The 22,118-nt window shown below is 47.9% G+C and overlaps 1 protein-coding gene across 1 annotated transcript in view; it reads left to right on the top strand.

Moving 5' to 3' along the window:
- LOC144741476 (unconventional myosin-IXb-like) overlaps window positions 1-22,118 on the top strand; it is a 27,922-nt gene extending 5,804 nt beyond the window's left edge. Inside the window, 42 exon segments of the mRNA XM_078623999.1 lie at window positions 2,522-2,616; window positions 4,520-4,582; window positions 5,571-5,670; window positions 5,762-5,862; window positions 6,094-6,223; window positions 6,300-6,389; window positions 6,463-6,579; window positions 6,673-6,807; window positions 6,899-7,020; window positions 7,556-7,697; window positions 7,806-8,001; window positions 8,447-8,522; window positions 8,901-8,993; window positions 10,168-10,281; window positions 10,978-11,017; window positions 11,109-11,231; window positions 11,353-11,433; window positions 11,979-12,089; window positions 12,199-12,324; window positions 12,393-12,542; window positions 12,624-12,784; window positions 12,860-13,476; window positions 13,551-14,014; window positions 14,541-14,647; window positions 15,208-15,317; window positions 16,082-16,275; window positions 16,358-16,465; window positions 16,555-16,725; window positions 16,829-16,868; window positions 16,944-17,020; window positions 17,022-17,049; window positions 17,763-17,836; window positions 18,018-18,210; window positions 18,336-18,464; window positions 18,558-18,663; window positions 18,776-18,907; window positions 18,998-19,121; window positions 19,744-19,776; window positions 19,778-19,795; window positions 20,474-20,589; window positions 20,666-20,805; window positions 21,562-22,118. Coding sequence (XP_078480125.1) covers window positions 2,522-2,616; window positions 4,520-4,582; window positions 5,571-5,670; window positions 5,762-5,862; window positions 6,094-6,223; window positions 6,300-6,389; window positions 6,463-6,579; window positions 6,673-6,807; window positions 6,899-7,020; window positions 7,556-7,697; window positions 7,806-8,001; window positions 8,447-8,522; window positions 8,901-8,993; window positions 10,168-10,281; window positions 10,978-11,017; window positions 11,109-11,231; window positions 11,353-11,433; window positions 11,979-12,089; window positions 12,199-12,324; window positions 12,393-12,542; window positions 12,624-12,784; window positions 12,860-13,476; window positions 13,551-14,014; window positions 14,541-14,647; window positions 15,208-15,317; window positions 16,082-16,275; window positions 16,358-16,465; window positions 16,555-16,725; window positions 16,829-16,868; window positions 16,944-17,020; window positions 17,022-17,049; window positions 17,763-17,836; window positions 18,018-18,210; window positions 18,336-18,464; window positions 18,558-18,663; window positions 18,776-18,907; window positions 18,998-19,121; window positions 19,744-19,776; window positions 19,778-19,795; window positions 20,474-20,589; window positions 20,666-20,805; window positions 21,562-22,118 — 5,904 coding nt within the window.

The following is a 22,118-nucleotide window of genomic DNA, read 5'->3' as shown; positions in this document are numbered from 1 at the left end:
TGAGGTTGGATGATTCTTTGCGTGAGCGCCTGCTGTCGTCCTTTTCCTGTGAATGTGGGAACCATCGCTGGCCGTTGGACTACGTGCAGACCTTTTGTGAGCATAGGGGTGTTGGTGTCAGTGCATTGGCAGCGCTCGTGGAAACATTTAACTGAAACTCTGTGGCACAGCGCGACTTAAAAGGATGCAAACGTGCTCCAGTGTTATTTCAGTAATACTCAAACTCAAAGTCAGTTCTACTACGAGCAAAAGAATTTTTCTGTCCAGCATGTTTAGACGAAGAAGGCTGAAACTAGGTTACATTGAAGTGGAGGGACGTTTTCTCTGAGAAATCCATTGTAAATATACATTTTTTTTCATTTCAGTTGCTGTTTTAGACAAACTGCTCATAAACAACACACACACACAGTGAGTTTTTAAGGAGAACTATCTGTGTGTGTGAATGGGGATGTGAGACTCTCTTCTGGTAGCTTTGGCCCTGCTGAAGTGGAAATGTACAGTGAAGCAGGCGCCAGAGAGGCCGACTCACCACACAAAGAAATCACAGCCGAGTACATCATGAAATGCTTAGTGGATATGCATACCAGCAGTGTGTGTGTGTGTCCCGCTCGAGCTTTCTCAACCTCTCACTCTTTCTTTCACGCCCTGCCTTTCTTCCATAACACCTATTTCATAATGCAGCTCACACCACGTTTTCCACTGCACACGGCTTGACGAGCCGTCGGTCCACTTCCTCATACCTGCTGACCCCTCCAGCCAATCAGATCATCCCTGGACGGGCATGTTCCAATTCGAATGATGCTGTGACATGTTTAGCATTCCCTCCACGGTGCAGCAGCCTTGGCTTTGCAGAGATTTCCCAGGGTTTTGTGCACTTGGCTGCAAGAGTATTGGAGTGGGACGATCAGAGCAGCACAGTGAATAAAGCACAGAAACTACCGCCCACCCCCCCCCGATGTGGAAGGGAGAAGGTGGCAATGCTACACCTGATAAATAATACTGGCATGGGCGTACAATTAAACAAGAGAATCTAAAAACTTCTTTTTGAAACACAAGGAACTTTTTAAAAGACATATTAACGCATATTAACAAATAATATTGAATATAAATCTGATTTTTTTTCTTTTTTTCAGATGAATACAAGAATTAAGTTGCTAACTGGGGGCTGGATGATTTATTGAGCAGTAAAAATGGATGTAGGTCATCAGTTCATAGACGGAGTCTTCAAAAGACTTTGTAGTTCTCTGTCTTTGTGTGTATGTTTGTGCACGGTGTGTTTAATCTTGCAGACGCCGCTGTATGAAATGTACTGTGAAGCTCCTCTGGAAGATATAATGTGGTTCCTATTTAACATGCACTGAGTCAACTTCCCCTGCGGTGGCCTTTTGTTGCACTTGTGTGTGTGTGTGTGTGTGTGTGTGTGTGTGTGTGTGTGTTACCATGTGAGCATGTGCATCATGAAGAAAAAAAGAGCTATTCTGTTACCGTATCAATGCAATAAACAAGGCCCCTCGGCAGAGGCCTGGTGGCCACGCTCTGTGAGCTCTTCACTGAGGAATAAGGCCTCAGTCTCCGGTTGGGACTCGCCACAGATGCCAGGTTACAGTGTTGTGATGTTCTATATTATGATTTATTTCAACAGCAAAGCAGGTGCCCAAAATAACACAAAAAACACATATTAGTCTGCCCAAAAACAGAATTAATATTTTCGAACTGTTTCAGAGTCATAAATGACCCTGAAACTAACTTTTTTTTTTTTAATCTTCATGTTTAACTAGTTAACATGATTCTGGAAAAAACAGTTACAGGCGTCTGCTTCCAATAATAATAATTTGTTGTGCCTGTATCAATACAGTATTCCCACGCAAAAAAAAAATATGGTGATATGTCACTGTATTGCTTTTCCTCCACCTCCGTTGAAACCTGAAGAGAAGCTCAGGTTCTTAGGTTCTCATTGGTCTGACACGGCTTTGCTGAGAGGATGCCCCTCATTCATCATGACTGACCCCATCGCTTTGTCTCTAGCTTTCTGTGACACACATGCACACACACAATCAGCAGCTGAAAAAGAAAATGAGGTAAATGTTTTGAAGGAGGAGAACAAGAAGGGGACAGAGAGATGGATGTGTAGCGAGTGAGAGGAGTAGAAGAGGGGACAACGAGTTGCAGATGCTTGCCCCTTCTGACGGCCCTCCGCACACACGCACACACACAGTCCAGCTACCCTTGTCGGCAGTCTCAGCTGCTGTATAAAAACAAGACTGAGCCTATAGGGTTTCTTTGTTGTCATGGTGATTTAATGCCGCTGACTTCAGTGCAGCCGCCGACTCGAAGGACTTTGAGTCACGCCGCCATGTAAGGCCTGAAACTGGAAGTGGTTTTGGAAACAATAACAGATTAGCGGTGATTGGTGTATTTTAAGATTTCTTCGTAAAAGATGAGGACAACAATGAGACGTCACGGTTAAAATCACACCGGAAATCTACTTCATCTCCATGAATGTGTTTTCTGTCTCTGCCAGGCCTTCGGGAACGCCAAGACCGCCCACAATAACAACTCTAGCCGCTTTGGTAAATTCATCCAGGTGAACTACCTGGAGAGTGGAGTCGTTCGAGGGTGAGTCGCACCAGATGTGTGTGTGTGTGTGTGTGTGCGTGTGTGTGTGTGTGTGTGTGAGTGTGTGTGTGTTGGTTTTACAACTGTAACGTGCTTTTGATCATCCAGGCTAAACTTTAGTGTTCATTTCTGATTTCTGTGTTGTCTTCCTGTTGCCTTTCATACGGGTCGTCCACCCCTCTTTAGTCCTTGCTATGGCTGGTCATGTGCTTCCCCCTCACACATTATGTGCGTTTGTGCGTGTGGCCCCACTTTCAGCCACTAGCATTGTCCTTCCTTTTTCTCAGTAGTCAGACTCTGCTGGGCTGTGTCACTTCCTCGGAGGGAACAGCTGCTTCATGCAGCCTCTTGCATCGAGCCGACGTGTTAAACTCTGCATCAATGATTAGATTTGTAAAAAAAAAAAAAAAAAAAGTCCATGCACATGAGCTGTGTTGAAATGTAATGACATTTGAAACATATAAGTGCTGGTGGCCACAGCTGCTGGGCTTCACACTAAGCACCCTATCCCAAATAATAATCTGTCCCAATGTGATTATCTCCAAATGGCACCATCTCATCCTGCTCTGCTGAACTGCTTAGTCTGTGAAGGGTCTTTAATCCAATCAGGAGAATCAGTTTTGTTTGCTCAAGGCTTCTCTGAGCCAGACAAAGAGATGTCTCTGGTTTGAATTCAAACACCTACCACCGACAGATCTGCTGCCATCACCTCCTGCTTCTCATCAAGCACCATCGCTGCTCTGGCCTGGAGACAAAAGCTGACAGTCCCTCCATCTCCAGCGGCAGCCATTCCCGCAGTCAAAGGAGGAGATTTTAACAAAGGGAACGCTGCTCCACTCTGCTCGTCGCTGACTGGCTGACTGACAGCATCTTTCTCCGCTCTCTGCCGCTGTGATTCGTCCTTTCTCACTGACCTCTGAGCAAAACCATGAAAAAAAAGAGCATGTTTAGGAAGTCGATGTGTGAATAAAAGATGTCAGAGCACCAACGTTTCCAGCACGTAGTGGAGCACAGTCTCAGAGTGAACAGTGAGTGTTGCTGTGAGAGATGCTGTGAGATGTCTGCTGCTGACAGATATACGGCGGTGTGTCGGGGGGTCCTCCTGCAGCTGCTTCAAGGGGCTCCCGTCCCCATTTCTGCAGCATTGTTCCTAGTTAAATCAGCCCTTGGGAGCACTGAAAAAAAAAGTCTTTGCAAACCTTTTTGAACAGTTTTAGGATCATGATTCCATTTTAATCTTTATATTTTCACTTTCGCCTCCAAGTTTTTCAGACAGTTTTTTTTTTAACGACATCGGACCATCTACATGTGCTCCACCTGCTGTGTCCCAGTTATGAGGTCTGCTGTGGAGCTGTAACAGTTCTAACAGATGGACAAACCATATATCTCTATTCTTAGTGCGTCATGGACCGGCGTCTGGTGTTTTGTTTTTGCCCGGCTATTTGACAAAAAAAAACAGCAAGACTTGTAAAATCTCATTTAGACAACTTTATGGTTTTGGCTTTGCATGCTGGGTAAAAGCCACTTGGGTTCAAACTCATGACTGTGGTGGTCGGAAGAGTCGAGCCTCGGCCGGGAAGCGTCACACTGCCTCATCCAGGAAGACGGAGTGAAGAGAAAGTACAGTCTGAGCTGCTCGTTTGCTGTGTCGTGGCCATTGCTGTGGCCATGGAAGCCTTTGCTTTGTTTCCGACCATCTGCCCTCACATCCCCTCCTGCCCCTCCCCTCATTTTTTATTATTAGTCCACTTTCACATATGACCTGAGAGCGCACATGCCCATGCACACACACAGAGACACACACACAGCTCAATGACCTCCAGTGTCAAGTGATTCATTCTCATTGTTTTTTCTCTTCCCCCTTTTCTCCCTTGTCATCTTTCGCCCCTCCCCTCTCTTTCAGGGCTGTAGTGGAGAAGTATCTCCTGGAGAAGTCCCGCCTGGTCTCCAGGGAGAAGAACGAGAGGTGAGGAGGGACAGTCAGGGGCTTGACCTTTCCCCCCCCGCTGACCTTCTGGGACACTCTGTGCAAACATGGGAGTTTCCCCAGGGAGCCTCTAAATTTTAGACATGACGTCGGGCTGAAGGTTTCAGCCTTTAGCCTTTAACGTTTAATGGTCACAGATCTGAACGCGCACAATTAACTGTTGCTGAACAAACAAGAGAAAAGAAAAACATGAATAACTTTGCCGTCTGTGCGCTGTGAGAGACAACACACTCCCTGAACAGTCTGCGTGTGACCGTAGTGAGTAATTGCGCAACAAACTAATGAGTCAAAAGACGAGTCAGCTTCGTTTATTTACACTTTAGTACATAGGTTTGACTGTGGATGGAGTAATGAGTAATCACTATGTTATTTGCTGTAAACAGGAAAAAAAGATAAATGCAGTTTCACACATTCTGGGAAAACTCAGTCTCCACTGGGGAGCTTAGCTGAAGCCTTTTATAAAGCTGCACTGTTTTGAAGAGGCGGAGCTTTGACTCGGGCTTCCTTTTCTTGATAGTTGCAGCAGTTTTGGAAAAGAGTCACCTGGTACCCTAACTGTTAATCACTCAACAGTCGGTGTTGACAGCGCATGTCCTCCGTCTGGGAGGGATTCTGCATGATGTCATCGCTTTCTGAGTGATCACTGTAAAAACTCATTACTCACAGCAAGGCTTCGTCCCCGATTGGCCTACCGACCCACTGATAGCAGGAGTGGACAACTGATAAGAGCGGCCTTGGGAACGGACACTCTCCTTTGCTGTTTTCTATTAACTTTTAATCACGTCCTCCTCCGTTGTGACCATAAAGCTGGAGCTCATATCCACTCAAACACACAACAGACTCACCACATAATGGAAAAAAAGTAATTGATGGACGCAAACAGACATGAATCTAAACCAATCAGTGCTGGACGTTGTTTGTCAGGTGTTTGTTTTAAAACGGTCCACATCAACATCTTGTCGCGCAGGAACTATCACGTGTTTTATTACCTGTTGTTGGGAGCATCTGAGGAGGAAAGGAAAGAGTTTAAGTTGCTGCCACCTGAAGACTACTTCTACCTCAAGCAGGTACAACCCCCCCCTCCGGTCCATCTCCCCGTCCGTCTGTGTGCTTGAAGCAGAAAGTGGTCATTCTCACATTCTTTTTCTGTCCCTGCAGCAAAACTTTAAGATCGAGGAGGAGGAGGACCTGCATCATGACTTTGAGAGACTCCAGCAGGCGATGGAGATGGTCGGCTTCCTCCCAGCCACCAAGAAACAGTACGAGAGCTAGCCTTTTTTTTCCAAATTTTTTTTTTGCTGTAAAATGTTTGTTTTACCGATGTTCTATCCTCTCCTTGTTGTGTGATGAATGAGGAAGTCATCCTGCACTAGTCACACAAGAACCTTGTGAATTTTAACCGTTTTGATGATGCTGCCATACTTTTCTCACTCAGACTTCTTCTTCTGTGCAGTTTTAAATACAGATCATTTTTTGTGATCTTGTTGCAGGATCTTTTCTGTGCTCTCGGCCATTTTGTATTTGGGCAACGTGACGTACCGGAGGAAGTCGACGGGCCGTGATGAAGGCTTGGATGTGGGACCTCCAGAGGTCTTGGCGACTCTCTCCGACCTGCTGAAGGTGGCTGATCACACTGACGCTACAGGCTTGGTGTTCGCCTGACGTTTTTGACCAACAACCCATGTGTGTGTTTAAGGTGAAAGAAGAGTTGCTGGTTGAGGCCCTGACGAAAAGGAAGACAGTGACGGTCAACGACAAGCTGATCCTCTCTTACAGCCACTCTGAGGTAGGTGCCGGCCACCTTCTGCTCCTGCTGCACTGTTAACGTTCTCTCATCAGTCACTTTCCTGTCACGTCAGGCCATCACCGCCAGAGACTCCATGGCCAAATCTCTGTACAGCGCCTTGTTTGACTGGATCGTCCTACGCATCAACCATGCACTTCTCAACAAGAAGGACATGGAGGAATCCATCCCGGTGAGACCCGCTGACAGCCGTCATCAGAAAAAACAGCCAGTGATCATTGTCTCCGTCCACTTCAACGTCTCTGTCCGTGGTCCTGTTTTCCAGTGCTTGTCCATTGGTGTCCTGGACATTTTCGGCTTCGAGGACTTTGAGACCAACAGCTTTGAGCAGTTCTGCATCAACTATGCAAATGAGCAGCTGCAGTATTACTTCAACAATCACATCTTCAACCTGGAGCAGGTGGGCCTTTTTTGGGGGGGCACTGACTTCCTCTAAATCGTTTGATGATGTGCAACAACCTCACACTGTGGTTTCCATGTGACTTGGAAAGGAGGAGTATCAGGCCGAGGGCATCACCTGGCACAACATTGACTACACAGACAATGTGGGCTGCATCCATCTCATCAGCAAGAAGCCCACAGGTCTGCTGTACCTGTTGGATGAGGAGAGCAAGTAAGACCTGCACTTGGTGGTTTTCATCCAGTTTTCGAGCTTTGCGTTAGAACAATGTGTGTTTCGATTTGTTTAACACTGTGAATGAGAAAACGTCAAACAGTTCCTGAAAGCTGACAAGTTGCATTTGGTTCCTCTATCTGGTGTGAAGAAGGAGTTGGGAGAAGGAAAGTTGAGAACAGCTGTGGATGCCAATGTTGTTATGGTAATCCCATTCGCTCTGTTGCCAGAACCTGGCAAGGCATTACCGTAATGACAGCAACTTGGATGTGAAGTGCAACTTCTTCTGGAATTGAGTCAAGGTTTTCTCCTTCTCGTAGCTCCTTCGTCACACCAACTAGGGGAACCGAGTGCAACACGTTTGTTTTCAGTAATCGTTGGCCGTTTTCGGAAAGTTGAAATAGTCATGTAATTACGGTACTCCAAAGTATACCATTGTGAATGTATCGGCAGCGATACCGTCGGTGTTGACATGGTAAACTGTCAGTTCATATGCAGATGAATTGATGGACCTGTCCGTCTGTCTGTTCTCCAGCTTTCCTCATGCCACAGATGAGACGCTGTTGGCCAAGTTCAAGCAGCAGCACCAGGGGAACAGATACTTCGTCCCCACGCCCGTCATGGAGCCGGCTTTCGTTATTCAGCACTTTGCCGGAAAAGTCAAATATCAAGTCAAGGTGAGAGGAAGGAAGCCAGAAGAAGACAACCGCTGACAGTACCTTCACCGAACAACTGTCATCAGAACATTCCAGAGATCCTTGACCTTTTCGTTCTGACCCCTCCAGGATTTCCGAGAGAAGAACACAGACCACATGCGTCCGGACATTGTGGCCCTGTTGCGGAGCAGCGACCGTGCGTACGTACGCCAGCTTATTGGCATGGACCCGGTAGCCATGTTTCGATGGGGCATCCTGCGGGCCACGATAAGAGGCATCGCTGCTTTCAATGAGGCCGGTCGCTCCTGGGCCGCCAAAACGTCAGGTGTGTGTTCGTCGGGAAGGTTTCTCATGCATTGGGGGGTATCTATACTTCTGCTCTTCGCACTGAACTGTAGACCATTAATTAGCCTGATTAGTTAGCATGCGTCATTATCATTTCAAATGAACTACGGCTGGCAAATGTTGCATGTATGCTGTAGGGCCTATTTATAGCTTCTGAGCTGCTTACACCCCGGAGTACAGCGCTCTCTGCTCTGGAGCCTTTCAGGCCAGCACACAGAGGAATGCTGAGGCCAGAAACGTGAGGCTTTAGAAGATTTTGACATTTTTTTTCCTTGTACTGCTAAATCCTCCACGCTATTTTGGTGCTCTGGCTGACGTAGTTTTATGTGGATTAATCAGGAAAAATCAAGATTGAAACAATAAACAAAACATCAAAAACCTCCTGCAATCTCGTGTGAACTAACCAGAATGGTTTTATCTTGTAGGTGTTGTCCGTCCCATCTCCAGAACTCCTCTTGGAGAGCTGCAGCGGTCCAATGCCCCAATAGAGAGGATGTACAAGTAAGATACACACAAGTTACACACACATGTTGTCAGGATTGTTCTTCTGCCTGTCAGATCTTTCTCCCGTGGAAGAACCCAAAGTCACTGTGGACGTGGAGGCTGAGAGGTCCTGCTGTTTCCTTTATCACAACATAACTTTATTAACACAGGAACTTATCTCCTTTTGATGAGAGAAAATGTTCATTTCCTGTTCAACTCCACTTTTACCTGTGAGTTGAGGAAGGACACCGTCAGCTTCTGTTCATTGGGAGACTTTTTTTTTTTGTCAAATGAATCCTTTAACTCTGTCACACGCACACACATACACACACTCTATCCCTCTCCACACCTCTTGGTGACCACAGTGTGTGCGGTTCTCTCCTCTCCCCTCCACAGACGAGCGTCTATGCTCGATTTCTACTTTGATCACTCAGAGGAGCGCCCTCTAGAGGCCTTTGAAGACATCTTTGCTAGCTATGAGAGTAAGAAGTAAGTGAATTCGGCGGACAGTCGACCGACTGGAGACATGAGGCCAGACAGGAAGGAAATGTGCTTGTGCTTGTGTTTGAGTAAGAATTGACCGGTTTGTGCTGTGAGTTCACACTCATCTCAAACAAATCGCTCAGACAGGTGACAATTAACGACAAAACTGTAGCTCTGTATGAACCCCATTCCGTCAGATTTCTCTAACATGCCAGATATTGTGTCTGACCAATTTGCGTTCTATAAATTCAATTTGGCGATTTTTGTTGCCAACTACGAGGTAGTTCTAGATTTATTTCTGGTGATTTTCAGTTTTTATCTCCCCTCCATGTTATTCTTCTCTCCTACAGCGTCCATAACAATTATATACAAATTGACAAGTGTGCATATCAGGCGATGACATCATTGAGCGACTTTTAGGACAGCCAATAGAGACTTTCCTCTTCGGAGGATTGGACACGCTGGATTGTTCCACGTGCCACTCCAAAAAAAAAAGCATGGCAGATTTAGATATAAATATAGATTAAGTCATGCAGTTGCGTCCAGATCTGCAATCAGACGTAGACGTTGGTTCAGCGTGACTCGGTTCTTAGCTGCATCGTTCCTTCCTGTCTGGCTCCGGTTTTCACGGGCCGTCGTGGTGAGTATGGAAAGGAAGTGCATGGATTAGTTGTGAGATGCAGGAAGGTCTCAGTATTAACCTCAGCACACCTCAGCGCTCCCCCACCTGGCCCCGATGAGATGAGTCCGCCAGCCTCACCAGTCACACAGCCAGTAACAGCCCCAGCATGGAAACAGTCAGCTCAGCTCTGCATGTTAACGACGGTGGCAGGCAAACGGGTGTGAACACACCACCACCGAGCTCCAAACCCGCCTTTGTGTGTTTGTGTGTGTCGCTTCCTCTGTTCTTCAAAGGCCTTCAGCAGCATGGTTGGGTGGTCCGGTTTGGTTTTATCTGTTTAAACACCAGGCTTGACATCAGACCCCCAACTATCCTGCAGTGGGTGTTCCTCTCTCAGGTATCTTGGTGTGTTTTTTCGTCTTCGGTGTGCGGTTTTTGTGATCCTTCTTTTGTCATTCCCTCCTCCTCTTTTCCCAATTTCCCCCGTGTATTCCCCTCCTCCGACTCCCGCCCCGTACTCCCCCCCTCCCCTCCTCTGTCTGCACTGGGTGCGATCAGAGACATGCATGCACAGATCATCAGCTCCATTAAGAACTTGCAGCTGGATGGTGAGGACCCTCGCAAGCTGCTGCAGTCCTGGGGTCGTCTCCGCTTCCCTCGACACGTCCTCCAGTGAGTCTGCAGACAGACTTGGTGCAAGATCTCGCCACATCAGTCCAGTCCAGTCAGCTTAGGCAGAACATGCTCCTCCTGTTCATGCTTTCTTTAAATGCAGACCATGTTCACTTCCAAACAACCATAAAGAATCTTCTCCACTCTCTTCTCAGTGGATCATTGTCTCATGACATCTAATCCAGTCGACAACACCAGACTCTTCCTGCTTCATCTGCTGACATCAATAGATCAGTTTGTAGATTCTATCTAGTTTCATTAACTGCAGCATGAATCATCACCAGAAGTCTGAGCCGGCATGCAAGGTCTTTGAAAATATGCACATTGGCCCCTTTTTTCCCAGCATGTTAGCTATTTTTCAACAGGTCTGCAGTCTGGTTCTGGTGTGGTTCCGTAGTGATGGTTGCAAGCGAGCATGTCTGTCTGCGTGAAGCTGAATGTCTGCTGGGCTGATGGTTTAGATTTTACATCCCATCTCCTGCAGTGAGTTCCCTCCTGCCCGTCGTCCAGCTTGGCCTCCGCCGTCATTTGTTCCGTCTTCCATGTCACACAACCCTTCACTTCCCGACTGCCAGTGCATGAACAAGTCTGTACTAACCTGGCTTCAGAGACTCCACCCAGCCACTCCCTTAGCATCAGCCATGTAACACTTTGGTCCCGGAACTCAGTGAGCGTCCTCTCTCCCCTTTTCCACAGGAAAAACAAGAGCACCAGACATAAGCAGATCATCCCCAAGGTAACAGACGATTCCAGAAATGACGATATGTACATGTCAGAACTGGATTAGCATAATGGTGCTAATGAAAGCTAATGACATGTCTGCACAGAATCTGTTAGATTCTCGGTCTCTAAAGTTCATCGTGGGCCTCACGCTCCACGACCGCACCACCAAGTCTCTTCTCCACCTGCATAAGAAGAAGAAGCCCCCCAGCATCAGCGCTCAGTTCCAGGTAACTTCACTATAAGAGTTGTTTCTAACCATTGAACTGAAGGGAGGATCCTTTCGAACGCATGAGGGGAAAAACAGCTGAGTCACCTGTATACATAACATTTGTTTCTCATTTTCTTTAGACATCTCTGACCAAACTCTTGGAAACTCTGAACAGAGCTGAGCCTTTCTTCATTCGTTGTATCCGCTCCAATGCTGAAAAGGTAACACTTGGTCATGTTGTGTGTTAAACCCTTTCACAGCGTCGGTATCGCGTCCAATACATTCACGCGAACATACTTTGTACGTAGTGCAAGAATACCGTAATTACGTGACTGATCAGAAAGCGGTTGCTGAAAGCTGACAAGTGTCACTCAGTTCCCTGATCTGGTGTGAAGAAGGAGCTAGGAGAAGGGGGAATTGAATCGTTCCTGGATGTTGAGAAGTTGCACTGCTCAGCCAAGTTGCTGTCTTTACGGTAATGACTCGCCAGCTTCTGGCAACAGAGTGATTACTGTAATGGCAGCAACATGGCTGTTCTCAACTTTCAGACACTCCAAAATATGCTAGCCGGGGGTTCCGTCATCAAAATTTGAATGTTAGTTTCAAAAGTCTGTTAACATACCTTTACGATATGAAATGCAATGGAATGAATGGAAGTATGAAAATGTCTTTCAGAATTTGCAGCTGATGCTAATTGTCGATAGAGACTCTCCTGGCGATCCCGTACGTTATCATATATGCATCTTGTGTCTTTGTGCGTGAGCAGAAGGAGATGTATCTGGACGAGGCCTTGGTGGTTCAGCAGCTGCGTTACACAGGAATGCTTGAAACTGTTCGGATCAGGAGGTCGGGATACGGGGCCAAGTACACTTTCCAGGTGCTGCAAAGTTCCTTCCTCCGTCATGTTGTCCAATGTGTTTACATGTGTATACAATCCAGTCCAGTCATTTCTTCTTGTCGTCACCTTTGTTGTCTTGTTCCTTCAGGAGTTCATCGAGCAGTTCAGGGTTTTGCTGCCAAAGAGCTCCACTGCCTCCAAGGAGGACATCTCAGCTCTGCTGGAGAAGAAGCTGGGTTTGGACCCCACCACTTACCAGATAGGAAAAACCAAGGTAAGACGTTCAACGCTGTTTCCTGTTCCCACAACACGAGTGTGTACAATCCGATTCTGTCCGCTCAGGTGTTCTTGAAAGAGCTGGAGCGACAGCAGCTGCAGGACGCGCTGCACAAGGATGTCATGCGCAAGATTATTTTCCTTCAGCGCTGGTTCAGAGCTCGTCTGCAGCGGACAGAGTTTCTGGACATGAGGCAGGCTGCCACCTTAATCCAGGTAGCCACAATATCTGTATTATCCGTCTTCATTTATGCACATTCAACTATCAGACGATGATGCCGATGTGCCCTCTCTCAGCGTTCGTGGCGCAGGTACTGCCAAGAGCAACGTTTGCGACGAGCAGCCACTGTCATCCAGGCAGTGTGGAGAGGGCACAGGCAACGCTCAGCGTATCATCGCCAAAAACACGGAGCCACGAAAATACAAGCGCTGGTCAGAGGCCACTCAGCACGCAGAAGGTAAAAAAGTCTTAAGTAACAAAATGGAATGACGACGTATCACAATGAGATTATATGAGTGTTTTTGGATTTCAGGTGCCAGTCAATGCGTGAGGAGAAACGGAAAAAGGAGGAAGCTGAAATAGCTCGGAAAAAGGCAGAAGAAGAGGAAAGACGGCGGAGAGAAGAGGAGGAGGATGCAAAGCGGAGGATGGAGGAGGAAGAGGAGAGAAGAAAGGCTGAAGAGGAGGAAGCAAGGAGGAGGGCAGAGGAGGAGGCCGCCAGGAGAGCACAGGAAGCTAAAGCTGAGGAAGAAGCAGAGCAGAAACAAAGAGAGGAGGAGAAGGAGAGAGGACGAGCCAGAGAGCCTCAGACAAGAGAGGATCCAGATATAGAGCTGGTCACTGAGGAGATGCTGGATGGGAGCATCCACCCAGTCCAGGAGACTGACGAGAAGAGAGGAGAGGACAGTGGAGAGTTGACGACAAGCTCACACACGGAGGAGGAACTGGAAGAGGACGATGATGATGATGAGTGGCTGCTGAAGGCAGAAGACGAGGACGGTGAAGCTTTACCTCCCCGCTCTGATGAGATCAACGGTACTCTGGCTGGGGCTGGACCCCAGCTGGACGGGACGGAGGAGGGGAAGGAGAACCAAACACCGGACCAGTCCGACGGCGCCGCATCCAGTGCACTTACATCCACATCGCCAGGTGAGCGCTCAGGTAAACAGGCTTCCGCCGCTACCTCTCGTCGCATTCTGAGCAAAGAAGATTACGACCTCCAGCCAAGGGCCAGACGTCCAGGAGTCAGGAGAAGAGAGAGCAGAGGAGACGGAGGGGGTTGGAGCACAACCAGAGGGAGACCGAACGAGCAGCGTCGTCGTCGTCGTCGTCCTCCTGCGCAGATCACACATCCCCAAAGAGCAAAAGCCAGGAGGCCGCCAAGCTCAAAGAGCTGGACCAGTACACCTTTGTAGCCTGGAAACTGAAGGAGGACAAAGGAGGAAAGAGAGATTCCGCTTCCGCTCAACCCGTTCGTCCCACCACGTTATCGCTGCAACCTGCCGACTCTTTGCCCGACAGCAGCAGCAGCAGCCACGGCGAGGCGGTCGGAGCGGTCAACCTGCAGCGCCGCTCTGCCGCCATCAAGGAGAAGCCAGAGAAGTGGAGGGGCAGGAAGAGTGAGGAAAGCACCAGCCCGCCGCCCCCTCACAGCAGAGAGGAGATGAGGAAGAAACATCCGCTGTATGTCTTGTATTGTACACGCCGTAAATACGCCATCTTATCGAAGAATATTTGTCTTACACTTTAAATAAGACACAAAAAGTAACTTGTTCTTTGACAGTTCTCACTTGTTTCAATTAGATTTTCAGTTGAAATAAGCAAATTTGCTTGTAATCAGAAAAGCTTCTCTGGCAGAATTTTTTTTATTTCCAGTGAAAATTTGCTTGAAACTTGTCTAAAGAACAAGTTTCTTTTTTCGGGTGATGTCTCTTGTACAGTGTGTAAAGATATTTTTAACTAGAAATTTGTAGAAGTAGAAGTAAAACAAACATTCTTAGAAGGATTTGGAATTGTTGCAGTGTTTGAGTTGTAATCAATAATGTCTTTTTTTGTCTTCAGGAGTGAAACCATCTCTTCTTCAATTGATAGTTTGTCTCCAAGCTCTGAGGGGGCCGGTGCGATTACCAGAGAGGCACGTACAGTTTCTCACCATCTCATTAAACTCTTAAACTCATCTAATCTTTCTAACACTTGGACTCTCTCCTGTACAGAGTCTCTCCTGCCTCGAAGGCCATGTCGAAAGCCACAGGGGAGGCTCCTTTAGAAGGAGAAACCAAGAAAGCGACTCCTCTCACTCTGTCCCGTCCACGCCAGACAGGTACGACACGGCGCCGGGCGGCTCCAGAGGGAAAAACCAAACGCAGCCTGCTTCATGCTGCGCCTACGCAGTGTCTGCTGGAACAATATGTTTCATTAGAAATATCTTCGTTCAGGTGTTTCCCAGCTGCTTTTGAACCTTTGAGAAACTCACAGCTGATAAACGTGTGAATACATCGACACCTTCCCTCCAGACGGAGTTTCGGAGTGGAGGTTTATCATCTGGATTTGTTTTCATTTGTGTAGCCGTTACCATGGTGATGCTGCCGGAGGAGAACTGGATTATTTGTCTTATTTTAAAAACAAGAATCCCTGTGAATCCTCCAGTCCGTGTAATATTTATACAAATGGAAATGTTAGCTGCGACATCTGTTTTGCGAAGGAGGAATGCAGAGATGTGTCAGTGACGACACAGGACGACTGTAGTTTGCTGTTCCAAAGCAGTAAATGAGCTGTAAAGGTTGCAAATGCACACCGACAAATTTCTTTCCATCCTGCCGTAACTCCTTCCACGATGTGTGAATATTCCTGAGAGCTTCTCGTGTTTCTCGACTCCTGTAGGTCAGGCGGCTTCTTCAGCAAGATTTTGAAAAAACGGCCACACAAAGAGGCCCAGACTCCGGACAGCTGTGAGATGTCGCTTCTCAGCGAAAAGCCGACAGCAGGAGAAGGTACGTGACACATCGGTCCTCATGGCACCCCCAGCAGGGGGCAACATTTCACCAGCGCTAGTGTGTTCAAGGCCACGTCCACACAGAGACATAACCAGAATAGGTTTAAAAGCGCTCTCCGTACACTTGCCCTCGTCTCCAGAAATGCGTGCGTCCACAGAACGCTCCAACAGAAATAGACCGTCACAGAGAATGAGACGTGGAGCGCACAAAACTCTGAGAAGTATGTCGGTGAAAAGGAGTTATTTGTGTGGACAGATGAACAGATTCACCTTCAGCAGCTTCTGAACGCAACACGGTGAGCCGCCGTTATTGTTGATGTTAGCAAGTTAGCTCATGCTATGACGTCATCAGCTCAGGTTGGACACATGCAGGGGAAACGCTGCTGTCTTCAGGTTTATCCACTCTGGGACCCGGTTTCAACCGTGGTCGTGTTCAGGGTCCCAGTCCTGTTCAGGTTCAGGTCGTCTCTGTGTGGACGTAGCCTAAAATTATCCGGTTACAAGTTATTGTTTGTTATTATATGGAATCTCGACTGGCTTCAGTCACGCTTCATGTTGTGAGAAAAAACAAAGGTGTGTTAAATTGTTTATCTGCAGGTCTTCACCGATCCTCCCGCTGCTTTCAGAGAAAACACTGATCACGCTCTGTGATATTAGCGTAACTTAACTCTGGTTTTAGTTTCATCAAGCGCACCAGTGTGATGGAGGAGCTCATTTTGAGAGCAGAAGCAGGAAACCGTCTGACGTGTATCTTCTCTGCAGCACCACCATCTGGACACACGTCTCGACCCGTCTCCCAGCCCCACGGCGAGCGCGCTGGCAAAGGGTTGGGCCGTAACCCCACCATAAAGATCAGTCGTGCCACACGAGTGTCGGAGCAGTGGAATGCCTCGCTGGACCGGGAGATCACCAACGCCAATGAACTGCGGCACCTCGATGAGTTCCTGGGCAACCAGGTAAACTCAGCACAGGACGTGATTTTAGGAAATGATTTCACAATCTGTTGAGGAACTGTGTTGTATCTGTGCTCCTCTGTAGGTCAATGATTTCCGCTCCAGGGGGAAGTCTCTGTCAGCCACTGAGACCATCTTTGTAACAGCAACCAACCAGTTCAGGGAGAATATCAAAGCCATGTATTCTCTCCCTGTAAGTCTGTCTTGAGGGCACATAAACCCATGTAACACGTGCTCAGTGAAGTATGTCCTCACATTTATGTGCCTCCCAAACGCACCCAGAAACCCACGATTGGCTACAAAGGTCTGATGTCGGGCTACCAGAACAAAGTGATGCACCTGGCGGGCGACAAGCAGAAAGGAGAGGTCCAGCTGGTGGTGAACCTGTTCCAATCCGTGCTCGATGGCTTCATCAGAGGGGAGATGAAGAAGGAGGAGGCGGAGCCCGCCAAGGTGAAACAGGACAGACATGTTCTCACTCCAGTGCACCAACATTCCTCATGTGGAAAAAAAAAAAAAAAAAGAAATACTGATGTGTGCTCGTTGTCTGTTTCAGCCTGCTAAAGCTCGAAAGAAGAGGAGGAAAAAAGATAAAAGTGTACGTTTTGAAATTTGGAATTCAGTGTGCGTTGTATTATTGTATCTAACTGACTGACTCTGCAGATGGAAAGCCCTCTGGGATCATGTGTTCGTCAACTACCAGGTGAACATCATGCAGTCATGTGACCAGTGCACGTCGTACATCTGGGGGCATGGAGAAGGCCTACATGTGCAGCTGTGAGTTCACCCCAGTTTTTTTGTGTCTTCACGTGTTTGGGAACTGTGATGTCGTCCACCGTGTGTGACCTGGGTCAAAAGCCTCAGGGAGGTTTGAGTGCTGATGGAGTCGGTATCATCAGCGCTGCGTTGGTGCTAGCATACCTCAGAGTAATAACTCTGGTGTGAAGAAGGAGCTCGGAGGAGAAAACCTCCATCGCTTCCTGAAACTTGAGAACAGCCATGTTGCTGTCATTACGGGCAGTCCCATTCACTCTGTTGCTGGAAGCCGGTAAATCGTTACCGTAATGACAGCAACTTGGCTGTGAAGTCGCGATTAACGTTTTTCTCCTTCTTCATACCAGGTAGGAGAACCATGTCACACCTCTTAGCTTCAGGAACCGTTGTGCGTTTTCTGACAATGCAGCAAGTCACATAATTACGGTACTCCCAAAATATGTATCACGCCGATACCGCGAGGGTCAGTGGGTCAGTGAGTTATAGATGTTACATGGAGCTCAGGTACCAGAGAGGACCTCGGCTTCTGCCCTAGTTTCCTTTTTCGGTGGTTATTGTAAACATTCAGGACCTCTTCGGGGTCTCGTGCTGTGAAGAAATCTGCTGTAAGCTGCTTTAGGTTGGAATGAGGCGTTGATACCTTTAGCCTCTGCGTTTTTTTATGTGTGCGTGCTAGTTAAACATGTTGCTTTAAACTTTTGTTGCTCTCTTGACAGATTGTAAAATGGTTTGCCACAAGAAGTGCCTCTGCAAAATAGTGACAGACTGCTCCACCTTCTCGCACAAAAAGGTATGAACTGTTTTCTCAGATTGTCAGACACCCTTAGGTCAATATTTAAGATTCTTATGATGTAACCTTGATCGAAGAAAAGTCCCCTAGTTGTGAGGAGCTTCAGTAAATCAGAGGCTCACATTGTAAAAACTCAGGTTTCATTGAGTCACTTCCTGTTGCTGTCTCTTCACTCCTGCAGGGTGACGATGAGGCTGGCGGTCAACACTTCGGCGTGCGTGTGTGTCACCTGGTCAGCGAGAAGAACCCCGTTCCCATGGTGCTGGAGATGATGCTGGAGCATGTGGAGATGCACGGTCTCTACACTGAGGGCATCTACCGCAAGTCGGGCTCAGCCAACCGCATGAAGGAGCTGCATCAGCGGTTGGAGACGGGTAACAATACCCCCCCCCCCCCCCCACACACACACACACACACATCACTCACACACACACATTTCTGCTGATTAAATTCCTGTTGTGTGTTTTGTACACTAACATCCCACTGTGGGCGTGTGTAGACCCCCACCAGGTGTGTCTTGAGGACCATCCCATCCACACCGTGACAGGCCTGGTGAAACAGTGGCTGAGGGAGCTTCCAGATCCGCTCATGACCTTCACACATTATAACGACTTTCTGCACGCAGTGGGTGAGGAGGACTCTCCCCAGCAGGGGGCGACATTTAAAACAAAGAAAAAAAGCTTTGGTCTGATCTGCTTCATCGTGTGTTTTGCTCGTGCAGAGCTGCCGGAGAAACAGGAGCAGCTTTACGCCATCTACAAAGGGTTAGAGGAGCTTCCAACAGCAAACTTTAACACATTGGAGAGACTCATCTTCCATCTCGTCAGGTCTGAAATTGCTCCTCATGGACTTTAATTGTGATTGTAATAGGAATGTTTTAGGTTGTGTGCTTGTATGTGGATCTCCATGTGAGTTCATATCGACTGAACTCCTCTCCAGGGTTTGTAAAGAAGAGGCTCACAACCGTATGTCCCCGAACTCGCTGGCCATTGTGTTCGCCCCATGTATTCTACGCTGCCCAGACGGCGCCGACCCTTTACTCAGCATGAAGGATGTTGCCAAGACGACCACGTAAGACTGCAGTTAAAAGTGTTTGGGGTGTTTGTTTGTTTGTTTGTTTGCTCCCTCACTCCACTAATTGTGCGTGACACTGTCGGTCAGGAGTGTGGAGATGCTCATCAGCGAGCAGATCAGACGCTACAATGAGAAGATGGAGGAGATCGAGCAGCTGGAGTACGCAGAGGCACTGGCAGTGAACCAGCTCAAACTCAAGAGACAGAACACGGTGAGAAACCAACTCTGAATGACTTCCCATGGATCTGAGCCTTTTACACCGATGCTGCCCGATACATTCACACTCTCATATTTGGAGTACCGTAATTACATGACTAGTTTCAGCATACATCCAACGGTCACAGAAAGCTGAGGAGTTGCACATGGTTCCCTTACCCTGGTGCTGAATTTCTCTTGGAGATGAACAAAGTATCAAAGTATCACCCTGTTGCTGGAAGCTGACGAGTCGTTCCCGTAATGACAGCAACTTGGACGAGAAGTGCATTTTCTCAACTTTCAGGAAACAGTCGACCTTTTCTCCTTCTCCTAGCTCCTTCTTCACTCCAGGTAGAGGAACCAAGTGACACTTGTCAGCTTTCAGGAACCATTTTCTGATAGCACAAATAGTCCACTTACTACGGTACTCCAAAGTATGCTAGCGCAAATCTATTGGTATTCAGTGTTGATTTAGCCTCGTTCCTGGACGTAAACATCATAAATGTGAAGGTTGTGTATTGATATGTGGTGGTTAGGCGACATGTAGCCGTGCTAATCCGTCACACTGTACTGACATCATTTCCTGTTGTTCTTAGTCGATATGGGTAACATGGCCAATGTTCCTTGTCTCTCTTTAGCACTTCTGGCATTTACCTCTCAGGTTCTCACCTCCCTTACAAAGGAGTGGTGGTATGTATCACCCAGTTCTCCTGGCACAGTAGAGGTAGCAGATGTAGCAGTGTAGCACCATGCAGTAGGACCTGGATCTGTGCATGGCATGTTTGGTGTGGGTGTGTGTGTGTGTGGGGGGGGGGGTCTCTTGCTGTTTTTCTTCATTTCATCCTCTTCCCCTAATCCCCCTCTACTCCTCAGTTCTGTTTTTAACCGGTAGTCGTTTGCATGTGTGTGGCCGTTTGGTTCGGATCTTGCTTGTGCTGTGATGGCAGTGAGTTCTTGGACAAGACGGTTCTGGGTTGGTGTTGAGATGACAGAGACTCGCACAGCTCGAATGCAACCCGTGCGTCTTATTTCTGTGATCTGTGACCTTTGACCATCCTGGCTAAAGGTGTGTGATGGTATTCTTTAGACAAACACTTCCATCAGGACTGTTTGAAATGGGGAATTTACAACTGCAACTGTTTTTTTTTGTTTTTTGTTTTTTGTTTTTTTAACGTTCTTCTTTACAGAAGTGCTGTAGCTGCATGAAACCCACAGGCACTCTTCTCCTCACTAACAAAATCCCCCTTTAAGATGTGGATAGTTTAACTTAGTTTCATGCCACTTGTGTAGTTGTTATATACTGTAAATGTTTGTAACAACAGCAGGGACATTGTGTGGATGAGGTGATTGAGGTGTGATGTTTTACAGGTCCATGAGAAGGTCACTTCCGATCTGAGAGTCGTCCCCGAGAACGAGCCGCTGGACTCGGATACAGAAGCTGAGAAGAACCTGGTGGAACGCATCAAGTCCATCAAACAGGAGAAGTAAAGCTGTTTTTACTAGAACGATGTTTCTAGTCTCGGCCTGGCTCTCATTTGTCTGACGTCCACGCTCTCTCAGAGAGGATCTGGCCTGTCGGCTGCCAGAGATGGAGCAGCCGGGTTCAGACCAGGAAAACTTGGACTCGGAAGCCTCGCTGAGCTCAGAGAGTCTGTTGGACGAGCAGCAGCGCTCCTCTGCCCACAACTCTGAGCCTGAAGGTCAGTCATGTGCTCCCCTCTCCTGTTCTTTCCTTCTGCCTGTTCTCTCACTGTGGGTTTCTGACCAGACTGCGGGGCCACTGGGATGGGCCCTCCCTGTCTTTTGTGGTGCAGGTCTGGACCAGTGATGGTGATGGGAGCGGTGCCGTCTGCTCTGTAGCAAAGCAGGTTCGAGGAACAACAACCGTGTTGTTTGTGTGTGTTTTTGTGTGTGTGTGTGTGTTTTGTCCACACACCCGTGTTGGGCTGCACGAAACAAACGTCTTGACTACACAATCGCAATGGACCCCAAAATTAACTTACAAAAAAACAGTTATTAAGTTAGTTTTAAACACTGAATTATAACTTTTAAACCTTTCAAGAAATTTCAAGTATTTTTTCTGTGAAAACACTTTTCTGAACTAAGAATATATACATATAGTGTGTGCAGTCTCCCTTGGAGACTTTTTACATGAAGTTTATCACACATGCTCTTATCGTGGTAAGAAGATGATTTTTCGTGCAGCCCCACACCCATGTATGCATGTTTAAATGCATGTGTGGCGCTGAGGCATGCTCAAACTCCAGAGTGACTAAACTGGCTCCGTATCCAATCAAAGGTTTTCTAATTGGACAGAAGGTTGGCTAAGTTTCCTGGCTGCATGACCTTCTGTCAGTCTCCCCACTCAGGGTCGCTGTGTGATTCCACCAAGGAGCTTTTGAGGGAGAACGTGTTCATCTCTCCTCAACTCTTCTTCTGTCCTTCCTCTCTTCCAGGACGAGTTGGCCCTCAGCTGAAGCGATACAGGCCAGTGTGCCCGCCCAAACCCTCAGACCTGGCGCAGCGGCACAAAGTCCCCGGTGGACGTGTGTCCCCTGCCGTTCACCCCCTGCTAGCTCCTCCTCCTCCTCCCTGTCCAGCTGCGCGTCTTCAGCTTCAGAATTCTCCAACGTTTCTGTCAGACATCTGCTGCAAACGTCGCAACCCCGTCATCCCGGACACGGTTCGACTCCCCCCGGGCGTCCTCTCCCAGTCTGCGGCCTCAGGTCCGGCTCAGACCGGCTCCCCTCCTCAGCATCAGGTCTTCAAACCTTGGATCCGGAGACGAGAGCACCCGGGGCGCCGTAAAGACAGCACCCAGTCTCTGTACATCGACAACCCCGAGTGTGACCTGTTGCTGCATTTCTCCTCCTGCCCTCCCTCCACTTCTTCCTCCTCCTCCTCTATCACCATGGTTACATCCTCTCAGCAGCAGCACCACGAGACACCAGCCTCCACAGGCCAGAGACGTTTTTCTGACCCAGACATACCTTATATGGATGATGATGCCTGA

Source organism: Lampetra planeri, unplaced genomic scaffold (assembly GCF_965212315.1).
Source record: "Lampetra planeri unplaced genomic scaffold, kcLamPlan1.2.h2 scaffold_567, whole genome shotgun sequence".
Taxonomy (NCBI): Eukaryota; Metazoa; Chordata; class Hyperoartia; order Petromyzontiformes; family Petromyzontidae; genus Lampetra; species Lampetra planeri.
This window is presented reverse-complemented; position numbering and strand designations above follow the sequence as displayed.